General features: G+C 38.2%; 1 protein-coding gene across 6 annotated transcripts in view; it reads right to left on the reverse strand.

The window, feature by feature from the left end:
• Window positions 1-20,909, reverse strand: part of ADAMTS6 (ADAM metallopeptidase with thrombospondin type 1 motif 6) — a 147,805-nt gene that overhangs the window by 63,091 nt on the left and 63,805 nt on the right. For all 6 annotated transcript variants that reach the window (XM_017811375.1, XM_017811370.1, XM_017811372.1 and 3 more), the window contains one exon: window positions 6,095-6,241. In XM_017811375.1, the coding sequence (XP_017666864.1) occupies window positions 6,095-6,241 (147 nt within the window). The remainder of the gene's footprint in view (window positions 1-6,094; window positions 6,242-20,909) is intronic.

Consider the following 20,909-nt stretch of genomic DNA (forward strand, 5'->3'; position numbering starts at 1 on the left):
GCACAAATATCACTGTTGTATCCAAGGTCAAAAAGAGAAAAAGCAAGAACCACGGGTGTAGATATCTCAGGGACTATGTTCCTATTGCAGTATCTATTCCCAAATATCTCAGCAACTTACACAGTACCATACAAATCCTTCAATGGTTGAACAAAATATACCAGAACACTGGCTCTGAAAATAGATTTTGAATGTTACAGAATAGCTTCATTCGTAATAATGACATGGACTATAAAGAAAGCTACATTCAATGACGATAAATTGAATTAATTATAAATATTTGTGAATATCTGTTATAGCTAAACAATTAAATACATAAATATACTGACAGTATACGTTTTATCTAATTCTGATACCAAATTACACATATAATGAAAAAGCAATAGTAAAAATTATTAACAATAAACATAGAGCATTTCTACATATACATATTAATAAAACCATGAATTATTTACATGTAAGGCTCCTAACAGAATCCTTGCTGCATATTTATGAGTAAAAACTGATTTTAGAGAGCACCAGGATATATTTCTGTACAGGTTACAAAAGCTGCTTTACTTGACATTAACGAAAAAACTCTGCAGATTGCTCAAGACTACAGATAATCACATAAATATCTGCAGAATCAGGACATAAATAACAGAAATGTGATTTGGAGTGGTATGTTTAAAATTAAAAGGATCTTGAATATAATTACTAAATGAAAACATGCTTGTATGTTAGGGAAATTCAGATGCAACAATCATGTCCTGATAAGAATCTACTTCTTTCCAATCTTTTGTGCAAGGCTGACTCTACATCTTATTATTGCTATTTCACAGCAAAGACTCTCTAATTTTGCACCATCTTTTCATCACACTCAATTTTTCTTTTGCTGGTGGTAGTAATTTGCTATTTCTTTAATGCATACTTTTCTCCAAACTTTCCTGTGTTCTAAAGCATTATTTTATTCACCCAGCAGTCATATTAAGTCAAATCTATTGGTTCATCTATAAAAACCATGCCTCTACCAAAATCTGGTCTTAACAATTTGGGAAATACTAAGCTATAAAATACTGGACCAATCATTTATTTCATCAAACACTCTACAAATAGAATAATTAATGAAAATCTGCTGATGATTCTGCCCTTCACAAGGGCCTAGATACAGAGTAATACTTGGAAAGTCAACACTCAAAACCACACTGCCACCCCAAGATCACAGAAACGCTTGGGTCTTCTTTTAATTAGATAGCTTTTTAAGTAAAACACAAGTTTCAGAAATCTACAGCAAATGAGGAACACGTATTTTATTCAGTTACCTGCTAGGAAAAAAAAATCCTAGCATATTTCAAAGAGAAAAGAAGCAAATTATAATCCAAAGTTTATCTATATAATACTGTAGATCTGTAGAGAAAGATATGAAATTTTTATGTGATTCATGTGATCTTTCAAAACTAGTCTTGGCTTATCCTTTTTTTTAGAAGTTACTTTACATTTCTGGAGTACCAGGGAACTGGCCAATGTGCCATAGATAGCATATGAGGCATATACAGATGTATCCTATATGTATCCTGCATATCCACTTGTACGTTTAAGATTCTTGGTTAGATGACGCCTGCACCAGAACACTGAATACCTTTTTTTATATTGTCTGCATGGGCTTGCTTGGACCAAGGTAGTTTTGGCTCCCTTCCAGACAAAGGTGTAGTCCAATATCTAAATCCTGCCGTAGGGCAATTGTAGAGAGTCTCCAAGAATTTCCTGTGATAGATCTTACTCAAATAGTTTAAAGACTCTTGGTTACCTTCCATCTTCGAAAGACTTTGAAAGACAGAGTTGGCCATTTGGCTTCTTCTAACACCTTCTCCTATCTGATACTGACATGATAAATGAACTATGATCCCAGAAATCACGTAGTTTTTGTTATAAGAAAACACAGAAGTAACTGAACAAAGAACTGTAAGTAGAAAGTTCTCTTATCTACATCTAGGTATCTGCATGGCTCCACAGGTATACTGTATAAATATATGCTGAATATACTGAAACTTGCAGGTTTTTTATATATATATATATATATTATATTATATATATATATATATACATATGCTGCATTGAATGAAATTTATATTAATTGGTATTCAGTTACAAAAAATAATTTTAGGGTTGGTTCATTTCTCCTATGAAGAGATATCAAGGGTTTCTACTCCTCTCACAGGAATCTCTGTTCTCTGACACTGCTCTCCAAGCATTCAATTCTCAGTCAGTATTTCTTTAATTAGTTCCATACAATGTTAGTGAAATTTAAAACCATTGCAAAGTACTTATGAACAATTCAGTCGATAAACTGAATTAAGTCAAACTTTCATTCTACCTAAAAGCTTGACAGACAAGCTATTATAAGCTTGACAGACAACAGCTATTATATGCTTCAAAGAAAGTTTTCCCCAGGAAAAAAATATTTTCTTTGGCCATTTCAGCATCTGTGCTGACTGACCATCCTTGCTAAGAGTTTTGGTAGATCTATTAGCACTACATAGCTTTGCTTTGTCTTACTGTCATCCTTTGAGCCATATTATCCTCCATCCAGCAATCCTGCAAAATAATTCGATTTCCCAGCTAGTGCCTCACTGAACTGGTATCTTCCAAGTGATACTTAATGGTTACTCCTCAGTGCAAAACTGCTCTATCAGGTGGTTACCCAAGCTGGTAAACTAGTAAATCCACACTAATCTACCTTACCATATAATACTGTGAACACATAATGAGCTTCTATCAAAATTCATTCCAGTTGCATTAACCTGGTGCCATGATGGCCCAGCCCAAACTTCTACCCCGATCCAAAGAGACAAATCAGGCATTGTGTTATGTCATACAGACTCACAGCCCCAGGTTTCTGCTTGGGTATCTGCATTTCACACCATCATGTTCTATCCTTCTTGTTAGACATAGCTAAATGAATCCTAAACCAGCCATACTAATTCACAACAGAAAAAAACGCCACTTGTCTTACTTGTTCTAGTCTACTCGGTCCTGTGCCAGCTGTTTTGAGGATGAAGATGCTCTTCTAGAGGGAAAATTGAAAGAAAGGGTGCAGAGTCTAGTATCTCTGGAGACACAGTTGACATCATCTATCAGCTTGGGCTCTATAGCCCTAAATCGGCATTTTCCTCACTTGTTGCTAAGTTATGAAGAAATATGAGGAAAAAATAAAGAATAATTTTTCCTGTCAGGATGCAGACTATTCTGCTCTTATAAAAGCAGTCAAGGAAATGCTGCCACATGAAACTTGCTATTTTTCTTTTCTTCTTGCTAACTGTTCACTACCTGCAATTGAAATGTAATAGAACAGCTCCTACAGCTGTTCTGCTTTATGGAAAGGTGTGAATGGGTAAAAAAAAGTGATCTTGGCTTCTGACAGTTGTCCCTGCAAGTACTTGCGTAACTCTACCAGCTTCCTGCTGTCATTGAGATGGCACAAATGCTGGTGAGAAAAGCAGAAACTGGAGAAAAACCCTACAATTTTCACTATTCTACCTTATGAAACAACAAATCAAATATTTTAGGGGAAAAAAGTATCAATTCATTTATAGGATATTAGAACCACAGACAATAATAAGCATAAATGAGAAATCTGACATATTTAAAAATAGATTGTGGAATTAGTAGATGAAAGAAAAGTTATCTTTGACTCTTACTAAATTATTTAACACAGTATCCTATACAACTGGAAAATCTAATATAATTACAATGTGTAAAATAATGTTTATCCAAGGTGGCTTTGGAAAAAAAAATAACATCTACATTCCAGGTTACAAAAATACAGCTAAAATATTATAAAAGATAATTTATTATTGAATCTACTATGTGTAGGTTTTTGTTTTACTCTAGCTCAAATATCACTTAGTATCTTCAGTAATGATTTTTTAATGAAATCCACAGATGGTAGTAATTCAAGCAGAATTGCAAACACTTGCCATGATAGAAAAGCATCTCAAAAAACCTGAAGAGATTAGCACTATGGGAAGAGATTCAACAGAGTATTCTTCTGGCTTTATGCTAATATAGCTGCAATTTCCCTGGCATCCCACAGATTTAAAAATGAAACTTAACCAGAAATCAAACCTAGGGAATGGAAAAGAAGAATGGAGATGCTAACAGTAAATAATAAAATAAATAAATAAATAAATAAACCACAATTGAAACGAGATACAAGATAAACATGTTTTTAACTGGCAGTATAAATTTGAAAGATTACCGCATTCATCAGTCTGAAATTTGAAACTGTGCAGGAACATTATGAACAAATGACGAGCTCTATTATATTTACAAGGTAATGCAATCCACAGAATATTACCACATTTCTTCTCTAAACCCATAAATACAAAATGAGTCCTTAGCTATCTTTTGAATTCTAACTTCATCAATAGACAGCTTATGGTCAGGACAATTACGAGATTGAAATGGAGTTTTTCAGAGGAGAGAAACAAATAGAAGTAAATGAAACATGAAGAAACAAACTCTCAAATGCTACAAGAAAATACCTGAACTGTAAGCTTACAATCAGAACTACGAAGCTGTGAAATAATCTCAAAAGAGATATGAAAACCATTTTCTTTGTCGTAGTTAAATAAGGCTTCAATGACATACTAAAAAGACTACTAGTGGAAACAGCATTGAATTAACATAAGTAATTTGTAAGTAATGTAAGTAATGATAAAATAAAACTACAATACATTTTTTAAATAATAGCAGTGTTAAATAAATACATATATACATATATATATATATATATCTCCCTAGAAAACCAAATGACATTGTGAGAAGCCTGTATCACACACACATATATATAAGGAGGACTTAATGTGCTTTATTTTAGACACTAATCTGAAATGCACGAGTTCATAAAAACATGTGGGTGCACTGTTCAGTGGCATGATACAAAATGCCTTAACCTATTACAGTAACTGATGAGAAGTTTTCTTCCCCTGAATAGCACCACCATTAAATGTCTGTCTCTGCTCACTAACTCTACGGGGAACTGAAGCACCTCTTCAGCCCAATTCAGTGATCCTTCACATTTGAACCAACCCAAAGGTATTGGTCTGGATGGTTCCCTCCAGATAAGATTCAGAATACAGCACCTTATTCTGAGGTTAGATCCCTGAAAGAGTAGGACAAGCTCATTTTATTCTTAGTAGTCTCATAGTTAGAAACTTGACTGGTTTAAGTCCATCTAAAATACAGTATTACTAAAATACAGTAAGTGCCAGAATTACTGAACAACCTTTATTTCTTAAAGGAATGATTGCGCTGATGACACTGAACCTACCAACAAACTGCCATTTACCTCCAGTAAAGTCCACCTTTCAGCATTTAAAAAATGTGATACTAAACTGTTTTCAGTGAACTGATAGTTATGTATTTGTCTTCCACGATTTAAAACACACAAAGTCTTCATTATGCACCATCTATACCAACGTATACATTGATATGAGCACATTTTGGTGAATAACATATTTTGACTTTGGATTTTTTCACAGGAAAATTTCAGGTAGCAATCTACTTCTGGATAAAAATCCCTTAGAAGTGGTAATAGAGGTTAGCACAATTTTAAGGTATTAGTATAAAGACCTATGCCATTCTCTCCTATAATCTCACCAATGGTATCAAAGAACACTGAAAGATAAAAACCCAAAATACTGTATGAAAAACATGTTAAGAGTGAAATGTACAAGGAACAGGGTCATAACCTTCTTCCCTTCATTAGAATTCCTCACATTATGTATGTATGTAAAAAATATACTTCTCAACATTCATAGACAAATTCTGCCCATCTCTATTTCTCACCCTCAGATTAATGAAGTAATGAGGTATGATCAGCACTTCAAAATGTTTTGAGAAGATTAAAAATGAGAACTGTTAAGGTGGGGAATTGAGTAAAAGAAGCTTTTGCCATTTCACAGAAATGTAATCTACAAAAAAAAAGACTTTCTATAATTCTCTCTGTTCCTTCTAAAAATGTATTCAATCACAACACATCACTATATCTCTACGACTGATCCCAAAAAGTGTAAATTTTTTGAAAACTCATTTTTCTTGAGAGATTACTTACTCTAAAAAACTGGTGATGTAATCCCGACTGCAGGCTGACCAAGAGAAAGGATTGGTGTTTGCTGTAATATGAGCTGCCATTAGCTTTGCTGCTTCATGACCTTTGGTCCCACAGGAATTTCCAATCCCATCATGATTCATACCAAAACTGCTCAAAAGAGGAGGAGAAAAACAGCCCATTACTTTCCTACAGCATCAGACATCTCTTAAAACATAAAGTCACCTTTACTGAAATCATGCTTAGTATAGGAGAACTCTTAAGTGGACAATCAGGATCAGTTAAGTTCTGTTTAGTTTATTCAGATCTCAGGATACAGCACAACTACATAACCTTTTCTTCCATAGACTTTTGAAAACATTATTTATCTTCTAAAGCTTTTAAAGAAAACATAACAGTAGTCTGGCAAGATACAAGACTTTAATATTACCCTGAGCTTCAATACAATGAGTAGTTTCACCTCTTCAGCTGATCATAACCACCTAAAAGTGCAAGGCTGGTAACCAGTTCTCCCAAATTCCATTAACTGCATGGATATAAGACAAAGAATATCAGTGAATGATGGGTGTTTCCTAGAAGTTCAGGAAGGACTTCACCATCAAAAAAGCATTACTTTCTTGCCTATGGGATGTCTCCCTATGGAATATCTAGTCTGTAGCAATGACTGTATGTATCTGGTTCAGTTCATGATATCTCACAAACACAGAAAGCCATATCCATGAGAAGGGTCTGACTGGAGCCTCAAACAATGACATAATCAAATAAAGAGTATCCCTTGCATATAAAAAATACAGCTTTAAATAACTCATCTAAGCAATGTATAGAATGCAATGGAATTTTCAACCCATGTTAATTCTTATGATCAGTCTTTAATATCTATATATATTATGGGAGGAAAGAGCTTAGATGTCCAACGCAACAAACAAAACAAGTATTTTACAATGAAAAATGTGCTTTATTGACCTGTGCTCAATGGAAATAATTTCTTAGAATTTGGGGTACTTCAAACAGAAACATTTCCTTTTGAATTGCCTCTAGAGAATTTCTGAAAATAGAAAACCTTAATTTCTAATAAAGTCCATAAATTACTCCTTACGAAAATTTATTGGATCATGCAGACAATTTCTCATATCCATTTATCCCTAGTTAGTGTATTCCATTTGTTAAAAAAATTACAAACTTCAACAGTCTGGGAAATACATTTTTATCTTTTGGGCATATAAATAAAAGAACAAACTTCGTAGTTTAATAACTTTCCTTCTTCTACCAGCTCTCCTTACGCAAAAAATTATGTTGCTGACAGTGGCAGTTGTATGTTTGATAAAAAGCACGTCTGTGAATGGAAGCTGCAATTTCTGATGCATATAGAAATTCAACGCCTTTCCACGAGCCAGTGGTATTCTCATTTTTTATACATATTCATTCACCTAAATCATCTATCCCCTTCCAAGACAGCTTTTCTACTTGCCCCTTCTGAATTTAGGATGAAACTATCATTAGATGCAGGTAGCTTTTTCTGACGTTTGTAGAGAGGTCTTACAATTACTGTCATCTCTTTCCAAAGATAGTGGTAGCATGCCACTATAGTCCAGTAATTTGCACTCCTATGGGCAGGACTACAGATGGAAACACATTTCCAACAAAATTACCAGTTTTATTTCCATCAGAACATGCGATTATATTTGGCCATCATTACATTAAAACTGGGTCTTTTACGAAAGCATGTTTGCAACTGGACTGGCATAGAAAGACAGGGAAGAAATGAAGGAACATAAAATACTCTTTATGGAGCCACTGTTATAATTTACCTACCTTTTTCAAACTCACCAAACATATACAGACTGTATTTCTTTCACTGGCTTAAAAAGCGTATCTAAAACTACCAGTATAATTTTGTCTTTAAAAGAACAGCCAGATGAGTGAGGAGAGAGTGAAGTCTTCTCAGGTGGCACAGAAGTTACTCTGTGAAGTTACCTTTCCACCTACCGTCTCAAGGAAAGATGTTTAACTCAGCAGCTCCTCTTTTTTGCAAGAATTATGGTTCCTCATTTCCCTCGAGAGCACTTACTGGACATTTAAGAATGTCAAAGCAAAATTGCAAAACAGCAAGACTAAGAACTTTAAATTTATAACTGAAACTCATCTGCAAATTATCTGCAGTTTTTATATATCTTAGAAAAGGCAGCACATTCTACTAGTGCTCTGTGCCTGTTTCATTTACTAACATCTGTAACTGAAGAATTTTTTTTCCCTTGGCAATCTTATATCTGAAAAAACTATCTGAGAGAATTATTTGTAACACACATCCAGCTTAAGACCCAAGCTCAAAAATCACACGGGAGATAAGTAGTGTCAGCTGCACTGAATAAAACAGCAACAGATAACCAGAGACCCTGGAGTATGAGGGAAGGATGTGAATCCAAACTTGTCTACCCCTCCTTTATCTTGCAAAAGAAAAACAATGCAGGTCCCTACAATTTCATTTGGTTACTGATTTGTTTGGTGGTTCTAAACTATGATGGTTACAGTTGCTAAAACATTTATTGCTGATATATATGAAATGGCAGCAGTTATTTTTGTGAGACAGCCAGAATGCTTCCATTCTTATTTATTATCCAGAGGCTTAGGATTCCAAGAAGACAGATCCAAACCAATCTGAATGCATCTCTATACTCTGCATTGAGGTTTATTTTGTATATCATGTACTTTAATAGCATTGAAGTTACCTGAAATGTCCTGCTTAACTAAAAAGCTTCTTCTAAACCAATTATGGCTGCTATCCAACTGTAATACTAATTATCTACATATCAAACCATTTCCTAGCTTTCTCAGGGTTTGGAGAATTCAGAAATGCACAGTTTCCTAATGTTTCATTTCTCTAAATAATACAGGGTATGTTAATTTTTTTGTCTCTTACAGATTCATGAGTTACATGAATTTGACCTCTTTTTTTTTAAAGCCATGTCTTTTATTTTGCTCTGCCAATTGTTTAACAGCATAAGGAGAAATGTGTCAGAGACTGAGAACTGGGAATCAAGTGAGGTAAGAAAGTTACAGGAACAGAAGCAAAAGAAATACTGTAAAATCGAGCATTTCATCTTCTGGTCCATTACCTGAAGCTGCTTTATAGCTCCAAAAACTACATATAAGTCTTTAAGAAAAAGAAACCTTTCTTTATAAGAAGAAAAAATAAACTTTAACCTTAAGAGGTTTTATGATACTAATTATCTGTATTAGGAGATAAACACACATGGTAAGAGCAAAATGAGCCATTTTCAAGTATCTTGACTGTAGTACAGTGCTAGAACTTCCTCTAGTGTCTCAGCATGTTAACAAACTGATCTAACATTTATGAGGAATGAAGGGCAGTGAAGGGTCATAAAGTGAACCACTGAAGAATACTTTCAAACTTTCTAACTGTAAATCTCTATTACAATCTACAGATGGAAGGCATGTTTGAACAAGTATTCTTGTACTTGACAGAAGATCTAAAGAGTGTATCGTAATTTGCTTGGAGAAACTGACAGATACAACTTTTTCATAAACATTTTATTAATTTATTTTGGTAGTGTGTTGTACTTATTCTCAAAACTGTTAAAAACGTGTCACTTAAATCTCTATATGTATTTCATATAGCTTAGAATGTCTATTTACAGCCTAAACTGAAAAACTAAGAAAACATTCAGCTTCCCTGCATCTGTAAACATAGCCATGACTTTAATACGCCTTTTCTTAGTGAAAGTAGAGCAAATACAAGGATGGAAGATAATAAAAACTATCATGTTTCAGCATAATTTTGTTTAACAAAATTGTGAACACAACATACTATTAAAGAATAATAGATTTTTTTTCTCTAGAATATCAGAGCTATGAACTACATAGAAAAACCCCACAATTTCTGTGTGGACATACAGGTTAATTTTATTAATTACTCTCATGTCTACTAGTAGTGAAATATCTGACAATTGCTACAACGTTATGGTAAATTACAGAGAATACACAATCAAGATTTTGTTTTTTCAGTAAAAAAGGTCAGCACTTTTTCTTTACTTTTATTAAATATTTTCCCCATATCATGTCTTAACAGAGAATTTTCCTCTTTCTATGTAGCCCTCCATACATTTCTAGCCAATGTTACAAAAGTATTGGTTATAGCTTCTTAACAGTGTGCAAATTGCAACTCAAATGAGTTTCATTCTTACAAATGAAAGAAAAAATAATTTTAAAATATTGTATTGAAGAATCAATTTATTTTAATTTAGGATTCCAAACACTGACAGCATTTATCAAAACTAGCTAATATTAAATATTTCTCAAGGGAGGAATCATGGCTAATTACTTACTTTACTTCCCATTTTCATGTCTTAACACAGATTTTAACCTTAACTGCAGATTTCCTCCATTTGGATATCATTCTTCGGTTTGGAGCATCCCGTATCATTTGTTCTGAAGTAATGCAGAATTTTACACTTTGGCTTTGGTGAAACTTATTAGTTCCATAAAAACTTGGGAAACAAACTAGTTCAATAATGTAGCTTTATAACAAGCACACCTGTCATTAAATTAAACATAATTTCAGCATACTTCTATCCTAATATTTTTCCCACTTATTTTCTAGGTATCATTCTTCTCTGAGTTACGTCTGATGACCAAACTGCCCATCAAATACAATTTTTATATATGAGCACCATTTAGGATTAAATATTGCATGGGGCTCTAAAAAGCACAGCATTTTCTAATTTACTAAAAAGAAAATGCAGCCTATTCAGAAACCTGAACTTTCTTAGGGGAAAATGACAGACTTCTACAAGAATATTAGAAAAAAGTGGAGCACAAACTTGTGGAGTACACTGTCATAGCTATCCAGCCTTCATGCCACAAGAGTAACATCAAGTAAGGCTTCTGTACTACACAGAACCACAGTACAGATGCATCAGGCTTTTGTACTGCAGGTCAAAGCAGAAACTATTGGCTCCAACCAGAAAGCAAACTTCTAAGCTCAGATTTCCTCTGGAAATTCAAGATGCCTTCAAGGTTACGAAAACCTTCCACTTCACCCCCATTTATTCTTTTTGTACATTAGTCAAGACCAGTGAAGTCTTACAACATTTGTTTTCCTTGATAAGAATGCTTTAATGTAATAAAAAATATTTTAGTATTGTAAATTTTAAACTTCAAATAATATTTCACAGTTATTTAGACACAGAACTTTTTCATTTTAAATATAAACAGGTCACAAAATTGGGTTTTTTGCCTTATGTTTATGACATTTCATTTTATATGCACATCATTAAAACTGAAGTTCCAATGAAAACTTTTTAATACCTGCAATACTAAGCAGGCATAAAACAATGTTCTTTTAACAAAAAAGACTGGGGCATGGGATGGAGGGTGAGGGGGTGATAAAGAAAGAAAATAATTTTGTATAGTTTTATGTGGCTTGTCCAGTCAAAAACTGGACACATTTTGGTTAGGGTTTTTTGTTTCAGTGTTGTTTGTTTTATTGTTGTTTTTTTTTTTGTTTTTTGAAACTAAAAAAGTTGGTTAAACTGTTCCTAAAAATTCAAGGCATTCTTCTCAGTCAATCCTAGGCACCTAGCAGGAATAAGTTTAACCAGTGTTCTGGTTGTTATTGATGTTTTCATACACTGTAGATTTAAGACAGTCTGTCAGACCTGCTATAGTTGAAGACGGAAGACATCATCATCACAGACAAAATAATGATGACAGCATCAGCTGGAGAGCTGACAGGAGGTGGTATTAGTACAATTCCTACTAACTGTGTTTCAACTATTTTTGAAAAAGCTACTATGACGTTTGGTGTATGTGTTCTTAATACCTCAGATTGGAGTATTGTACAAGTTGTACAAGAGTTGTACAAGAAATACATTCCTTGACACATCTCTGAGGGCTGCTGGGTCTGCAGTTTTCTTCTTCCAGAAAACTAAAACTCAGGTCCTGAAATGCAGCTGAGGTTTGAATGACTGTGGTGAGTTGACCCTGGCTGGATGCCAGGTGCCCACCCCTCCCTTCCTCAGCTGAACAGGACAGAGAAAATACGAGGAAAGGTCAAGACAGAGACAGGGAAGAGATCACTCACCAGTGACCATCATGTGCAAAATAGACTCAACTTGAATGAAACAGGCTTAATTTTATTACCAATCAAATCAGAGTAGAAGAATGAGAAATAAAAACTAAACCTTAAAACAGCTTTACCCCCACCTGTCCCTTCTTCCCAGGCTCGAAGTTACTCCTAAATGAGGAACGGGCATTACAGTCAGTTTATCATCCATCACTGCTGATCCTTCCACCTTACACTCTTCCCCTGCTCCAGCATGGAATCCCACCCACAGGAGACAGTTCTCCATTAAATTCTCCAATGTAAGTCCTTCCCATGGGCTGCAGTTCTTCATTAACTGCTCCAGCGTGAGTTCCTTTCATGGAGTACAGTCCTTCATGCACAGGCTGCTACAGTGTGGGTCCCCCATGGGGTCACAAGTCCTGCCAGCAAACCAGTTCCAGTGCAGGCTCCTCTCTCCACAAGGTAACAGGTCTTGGCAGGGGCCTGATCCAGCAAGGGCTTCCCATGGCATTACAGCCTCCCTTCAGGCAATCACCTGCTCCAACATGGGGTCCCCTTCGTGGGCTGCAGGTGAATTTATCTGCTTCTCTGTGGGCCTCCACGGGCTGCAAGGGGACAGCCTGCCTTACCATGGGCTTCCCCACAGGCTGCAGGAGAAATCTCTACTCTGATGCTTGAAGCACCTCCTCCCCCTCCTTCTTCACTGACTTTGGTGTCTATGGGGTGGTTTCCCTCACATATTCTCACTCCACTCTTCTCGCTGTTGTTACGCAGCTGTTTTTATAATCCCTTTCTAAAATACATCCCAGAGGTGCTACCACAATTGCTGATGGGCTTGGGCTTGGCCAGCAGCAGGTCTATCTTTGAGCCAGCTGGTATTGGCTCTTTGAACACTGGGGAAGCTTCTTGCATCTTCTCACAGAAGTTACCCCTATAGCACCCCGGCTACCAAAACCTGGCTATGCAAACCCAATGCACTGATTAAATGTGAAGCTCACTGATCGCTAAAGAATGAGGAAAAGACAAGCAGTTTATGAAAGGTATTTTACTCCATCACTGAAGACAAGCTTTCTCATATGGTAGGAGGGATATTTATTATATTTTTCTTTGCATACAGGCTGAAAAGAGACTTTTTAAAAAGTGCTTTTTAAAAAGCATGTTTTAGCTGTGTGAACTAAATCATCATCACGGCTAGGCTTCGTGAACGAAGATTTGAGAAGGACTCTACCCACACTTGCTACAAACGTGCTGATGGCTAAAAAGGCCAATGCGAGATAGACAAGTCTGGTTGCAAAAGGCACAGCAGAAAGTCTCCTTAGGCGGTATTGGCAAGACACGGTTCTTTCTGTGTTGTCTCTTCTCCTCAAGAATGAATCTCTGTGTGTTCTCAAAAGAAGCAGCAGCATTATGAATAGTGTGTCTCCATGTCTCACGACTGGAGGCCAGAGTAGATCAATGATGATGATAAATATGACAAAAGCTGAGATATTGTTTCAGGGAGTCCTTGTATCTCTTCTTCGGGGCTCCTCTCTTGCGGCAGCCAGTGGCAAGTTCACCATAAAGCAAGATCTTAGGGAGGCGGTGGTCCTTCATCCTGGAGACGTGCCCTGCCCAACGCAGCTGTGTTCTCAGTAACATGGCCTTGTAACCGCTGCCTATTCAAGAACAGACGCATTAGTCACGTAATCAGTCCAGTGGATGTTTAGGATTGTACACAGGCAGCGCTGATGGAAGCGTTCTAAGAGTCGCAAGTGGTGGTGGTAAACGACCCATGATTCAGACCCATAGAAAAGAGCAGACAGCACAATGGCTCTGTAAACACTAATCTTTGTACTTTTCTTCAGGTGTTTATTACACCAAACTCTTTTATGGAGTTTTGCAAAAGCACTATATCCCTTTGCTAATCTATTGTCTATCTCTTCGTCAGTCTTACCATCCGAGGAGATGATGCTTCCCAGACAATCAAACTGCTGGACTGATTTGAGCTCTGATTCGGCAATGATGATTTGCCAGTCTTCCTGAGGTGAAGGTTGGTAGAAAACTTCTGTCTTCTTTAAGCTGACTTCCAGCCCAAAAAGCTCAGCAGCCTCTGCAAAGCAGGATATTAAACACTGCAGAGCTGCTTCTGTGTGGGTAACGAGGGTGGCATCGTCAGCAAAAAGCAGCTCACGGACAAGATGATTTAAAGTCTTAGGATGGGCCTTCAGTCGCCTTTGGCTGAATAGGCTTCCATTGGTACGATATCGAATGTAGATACCATTTTCTTCATCAAGGTCTACCGTGGCCCTTTGGAGCATCATGCTGAAGAAGACTGTGAATAGAGTTGGTGCAAGAAAGCAACCTTGTTTCACACCATTGGTTATTAGAAAGGGCCTAGAAAGTGCATTGCCATATCTGACTTGGCCGCGCTGATCCTCATGAAGCAAAATGATCGTTTTAAGGAACTTGGGAGGACAATCTAAACGTTCCAAAATCTGCCACAGACCTTTTCTGCTCACAGTATCGAAAGCTTTGGTGAAATCAACAGAAGTTACATAGAGTCCTTTATTCTGTTCCCTACACTTGTCTTGCAGTTGTCTGAGAACAAATACCATGTCTGTGGTGCTCCTATTGGCTCTGAAACCACATTGGCTTTCAGGTAGAAGTTCTTCTGCTATAGCAGGTGTTAATCTGTTCAAAAGTATTTTTGCAACGATTTTACCAGCAATGGAGAGCAGAATAACACCTCGGTAATTTGAACAGTCTGATTTAATTCCTTTCTTCTTATACAAGGTGATGATGACTACATCACAAAGGTCTAATGGTAGTTTGCCTAGTTCCCAACAACGCACCACAAACTCGTGAAATTTAGCATGGAGTGCCTGGCCTCCGTGCTTCCAGACTTCAGGTGGAATTCCATCAACCCCAGCTGCCTTGCCAATTTTCACCTGCTGTATGGCCTTAAGAGTTTCTCCCATAGTAGGGGCAATATCCAATTCATTCTTCACTGGTTGTTGTGTAATGTACTGAATTGCTGAGCCTTGAACTACACGGTTGGTACTGAAAAGAGTCTGAAAATGTTCAGACCACTGATTCAGAATGGAAATTTTATCTGTGAGAAGAATTTGACCATCTGCACTGAGTAAAGGGCTTTGAACCTGGTGTGTAAGTCCGTACACTGCTTTCAAAACCTCATAGAATCCTCTGTGATCACCCGTATCTGCGCACAATTGAATCTTTTCTGCTAGACTGATCCACCACTTGTTCTGGATGTCTCAAAGTTTCTGTTGGAGCTTACTGCATGCAAGACGAAAGGCTGCTTTTCTTACATAACAAGATGGCTGAGCACGATGTGCTTGGTGAGCAGATCTCTTCTTTATCAAGAATTCCTGTATCTCCTCATTGTTTTCATCATTCCTGGGCGGGGACCAGAAGGGGGCTGGGTGGGCCTGAGGGATCCTCGGACCAGCAGGAGGGCAGGCGGGGCAGTCCCATTTGGAAGGCCACGGGTGGGTGGTGCAACGAGGGGCCTGTGGTGACACGGTGGGAGGAGAGGGTGAGGTTAGGGTGGGTAGTGGGTTTTTCTGGGGGCTGGGGTGGTTCAGGCTGGGCTGGAGCCTTGGGAGGTGCCCAAGCCCCGGATGGGTGCAGGGACCCCTTATTTGTGAGCCTGCCCCACCCGGGGGTGTGTCAGGATCGCTCCCTGTTCCAGCATTGTTGCAGTCAGAGTGGGATGTGCTGGGCTTGGCTTGTTTGGAGCTTCTGCCCAGGAAAGGTTTTTGGAATTATAATATAATTGTAATTTTTGGATGTATAGCATCTTGGAAGGGTGTTTAGGGCAAGGGAATGTCCTTAGGTTTGAGTGTAGGAGGCTGGGGGGAGGGGAAAGGCTCATCCAAATTATTTTAGTGGGGGAGAAGCTTTTGTGCCCCTATGAGGTTGTGAGCTGTGCTGGCGGTGGTATATGCCTCCGGTAGGGTCTCCCATGCCAAACAGGTTAAAACTGAAGGGTCAGATAAAATGTGTCCACAGGCAGGATGGGCTCACTAGCCTTTCGGCAGTCGTCCTAGGAGAAGGACAACTCTAACTCCAAACCCAAGCAGATGGAGCTCGCTTAGCCCTGTAAGGCCATCCATCCAAGATAAGGATACTCTAATTAAACCTACATCCTGAGGACTTCGCTGTCACTGTCCAAGCTTGCTAGGCCCTGGCAGATGAACCTTAGGAGTAAAGGGTGGGACCAGTTCTGCACATGCTGTGCCTCACCTAAAAAATCCACTGCGCAGGCTCGAAGGCTATATCCACATTTGAAAAGCCCTGTAGCGACAGGCGAGGGTCGAAACGGCAGGTGAAAGGTGCACTGGAAGCCGCAGACTCAACCTTGCAGGTTTGTTCGCGACATTGGTCGCTTGAGACTGACCCCGGAAATGACAGTCTCTTTCAGCAGCATCCTGAATGACCAAGCAGCCTTTTTCAAGGAGAGCACTGCTTGCTCCATATGGAGAGGGGCCTAGAAAAAGTGGCCTAACCAAAGCTCATCTCCACCCTTCACCTGGTTGGTTAACCGCAGCCAACAGGCATCTTCTGATGTAGTCGAACAAAGATAAAGAGACAAAGGCATACACCTGCCTTCAAAGGTGTGTTCAAATTGACTCTCACATGCTGGAACATCAGAACCATGCTTGATACTGCGGATAGTGGACGTCCTGAGCGTCGTTCTGCTCTAACTGCCCATGAACTGTCATGACTTAACATCGACGTTGCTGCTCTCAGTGAAGTTCGTCCCCATGAGGAAGGCAGCCTTAGAGAACATGGTGCCGGTTACATCCTCTTTTGGTCAGGTAAACCCAGAACTGAAAGTCATTTTTCAGGAGTTGGCTTCATGATCAAAAACTCTATTGTCTCTAAACTTGAAAATTTGCTGAGAGGTCATTCTGATCATATTATCTTCTTACACCTCCCACTACACAACAAGCAACATGTTGTTCTCTTTAGTATATATGTCCCAACTGCAACAATAATGGACACCTTCTGATAGAGTTTTGTGCAGCAGCTCACCATCACCAACACTATCTTTCAGCAGAAAGATAGTTTGAAGACAACCTGGATGCATCCTCGATCCAAGCATTGGCACCTCACTGATTACCTCTTGGTGTGACAGAGAAATGTTTGCGATATTCGTCATACCCAAGTGGTGCCTAGTGCCGAATGCTAAACAGACCATTGATTTGTGCATTGTACAACTTCAACCTTAAGTTCAAACCTAAAAGGGGTGGCATTCCAAGCAGGAGACTCCAAGTTAACAATCTTCTAACAGCTACAGTGAGAGACAGCTTCCAGGCAAATCTTCAGACTAGACTCGAAGATCATTCCACAGATCCCTCTCCCGAAGTGCTTTGGCAACATATTAAAAACAGCATCCTGCAGTCGTCTGAAGAATGCTTAGGGTTCTCTTTCAAGAAAAACAAGGACAACTAAATACATGCTTGAAATTATTGCTCTTCTTCATCTTGAAGACAATTTAGTCAATTGGACTATAATCTATGTTCTTATTATTTTTTAAATCTTTCTCTATCAAGATAAAATTGTCAAACTCACCTGAATTTAAATTCATTACAGCTTCTATAAGTCCAATTTCTATAAATTCTGACTTTTCAGAAATTACTTCAGGCACCAGTCTTCTCTACCAGTTCCCTCCATACAGCCCTTAATAGGTTTCTGTCATTAGTAAATTCTTTTCTTACTCCAAGTGTCATGGGCAACTCTCTGTCCTATGCCTAGTCCACTATGGTCATGTTTTGACATTTCCTTTGTTCACCCACTTTCATTTGTTCTATTTCACTTTATTATTTACTTTCCAGATCTCAGCTAACTTCTCCACAGGACTGCAACAATGAATGGCACAATGCCTTTCTTTTAGCAATATACCTCTTTCAGTGGAATCTGAAATTCCTTATCCGTTCAACTAAGCATCCTGTACAGCCTGTGTGGGGTAAGATATTTTAGAATATAAAAGCATAGAGCACAAAGCTGCCTAACTCAGCTGTTAGGTAAACAGAAAATGGGACTGGATCTTAAATTGTTTGACTTGTCTGAGCATAAAAGCATGATTAGGCCTGAAAATAGTTCCTTTCTTCACCAAAAAGAAAAAGTCAAACTTTGCTCGAAAATTCAGGGCATACACACTCAATTCTCACTCCTGCTACAAGAAATCACTGTGATTTTTGCTTACCAGGAATCTTAAGTGTCTTCGGTGTGAAATATCTAATGGTAGGAAAGTAGGCATTGAGCATGTCAAGCATCGAAAATCAGTTTTCTAGAGAAACTATTCTGAAGGCTAAGTGCCAACTATGACTTTTATCTGATTCACAGTAGTATTAAGAGTAATACAAGGCTGTTCTCTGAACCACGCCTAGGGAGAAACAACCATAAAAGCATTAGTATCTCCATTGTTTATGCTCTTTAAGAAAGAAACAATCATGGTGTACCACCATCTTCAATAAAAACAGCTGATTATGAGTCTCAACCGCATACAGCTTAACAGTACCAAAACTGGATTATACACCTATAAAAACTACAAGTTTTTAAAACTATGAATATTTAAGAGAAAGTATGACTGACTATTTACGCTCACGCTCAGCCTATCAGCCTTTTTAAGTTTTCAAGAAGTACTTTTCTGGATAATATTCTTCAACCAAATGGAACTTACTTGGATCAACGCAAGGTTAAATGAGTTAAATTTAACACATTATGAAAAACGGAAAGTCAGATTGAAGGATCTTATGACTTCTAATCACTCTATAATTAAAAAAACTACTAGACACCAACAAGTTGAGCCATACTTCCATCAGGGAAGTTTACAAATCCAATTTTAGAGAAATCATGGATAATCATGATAATAATATATGTATTATGATAATAATATATGCATCATCATACCTGTTCTCTTTTAATCACAAGAGAATTTTGATTCTCAGTTCAACATTTTTTTTAAAAACTTGGTATTCCATAGCAACTATACAATTAATAAAATCATGATCTTTCAAAGTGCAATTCCCCCATTCTTATCTAATTAGAATGCTATCCAGAACAGCCTTTCTTCTTGAAAACTTAAAGAGACTGATAGTCTGAGTGTGATTACAATGGTCAGTCATACTTTCTATTCAATATTTATTGGAGGGGTTGTTTTGTTTTTTCTTCATATCTTTGCCCCATGTCGTTTTTTTATACGTATATTCATCAATCACTTGAATGAAGGTGCAGATGCCTCCTCAACAAGAAAAAGATGGGAGGAGTGGCTGATACCACAGAGGGCTGTGCTGCCCTTCAGAAGGACCTTGACAGGTTGGAGAGATGGATAGAGAAGAACTGCCTGAAATTCAAAGAGGACAAGTGCAGGTCCTGCACCTGTGGAGAAACTACCCCAGGCACCAGTACAGGCTGGGAGCCAACCTGGCGGAAAGCAGCTCTGTGGAGAAGGACCTGGGGGTCCTGGTGGAAAACAAGCTGCCCCTAAGGCAGCAGTGAGGCCCTGTGGCCAAGAAGGCCAATGGTGTCCTGGAGTGCATTAGGAAGAGCATTGCCAGCAGGCTGTGGGAGGTGATCCTGCCCCTCTACTCAGCCTTCGTGAGGCTTCACCTGCAGTGCCGTGTCCAGTTCTGGGCTCCTCAGGATAAGCGAGACACGGAGCCCCTGGAGGAGGTCCAGCAGAGGGCTGTGAAGATGATAAGAGGACTGGAGCATCCCTTCTACAAGAAAAGACTGAGGGAACTTGGCCTGTTCAGCCTCGAGAAGAGGTGACTGAGGGAACCTCATCAATCTCTGTAGGTATCTGAAGGGAGGGTGGAGCCAGGCTCTTCTTGGTGCTATCAAGCAATAGGACAAGAGGCAATGGGCATAAACTGATGCACAGGAGGTTCCATGTGAACAAGAGGAAGAACTTCTTTACTGTGTGGGTGACTGTGCATGGGAACAGATTGCCCAGAGAGATCGTGGAGTCTCCCTCACTGGACATATTCAAGAACCATTTGGACACGACTCTGTGTAATGTGCTCTAGGATGACTCTGCTTGAGCAGAGAGGTTGGCCAGATGACCCAGTGTGGTCCCTTCCAACCTGACCCATTCTGTGATTCTATGTAATTGAGCGCTTTTTTGTTGTATGTTACATATTCAGTGTAGACAAGTCCCTTAAATGCTTCTATTTTTCATTTGAAAATCAATTTCCTATTCCCAAGTCTGAAAAGAGGTACAGCCAAAGAAATATGTTTACAAGGCTCTCTGAAACAATTATTTTACTCACATATACAAATGACTTCAAACGGGTACTGGAAACTAGGAAGCTGAGACGAAATAACAACTCTGGTATAGTCCTAGAGGCATTTAGTCACAGTGTGGGTAGAACGATAGGTGATGAGTGGTTGCCATAAAACATTATAAAACCTGAAGATTTTTTGCTCACATACTCACATTCCAGCTTTTACTGAAGGTATCTATACGGCATGTTAATTTTCAACACCAAGCTTGCAGTGCAACTTTCTTTAATGACTGTGCATTGGATAAAAAATAAATTCTACTTCTTTTCAAGCCAGTATTTGACATATCATGCCAGTTACAGAATTAGCTGAAAGCCTCAAAGAGCCGAGATTTCACAATTTTAAAAGATTTTATGTATAAGCATTCAAAAGATATGGAACATAGAAAACACAGATGGTTAAAAACATTCCTGTGATCACAGGCTACATGCTATCACTATATTG

This window comes from Lepidothrix coronata, unplaced genomic scaffold, assembly GCF_001604755.1.
Source record: "Lepidothrix coronata isolate B3197 unplaced genomic scaffold, Lepidothrix_coronata-1.0 Scaffold31, whole genome shotgun sequence".
Taxonomy (NCBI): domain Eukaryota; kingdom Metazoa; phylum Chordata; class Aves; order Passeriformes; family Pipridae; genus Lepidothrix; species Lepidothrix coronata.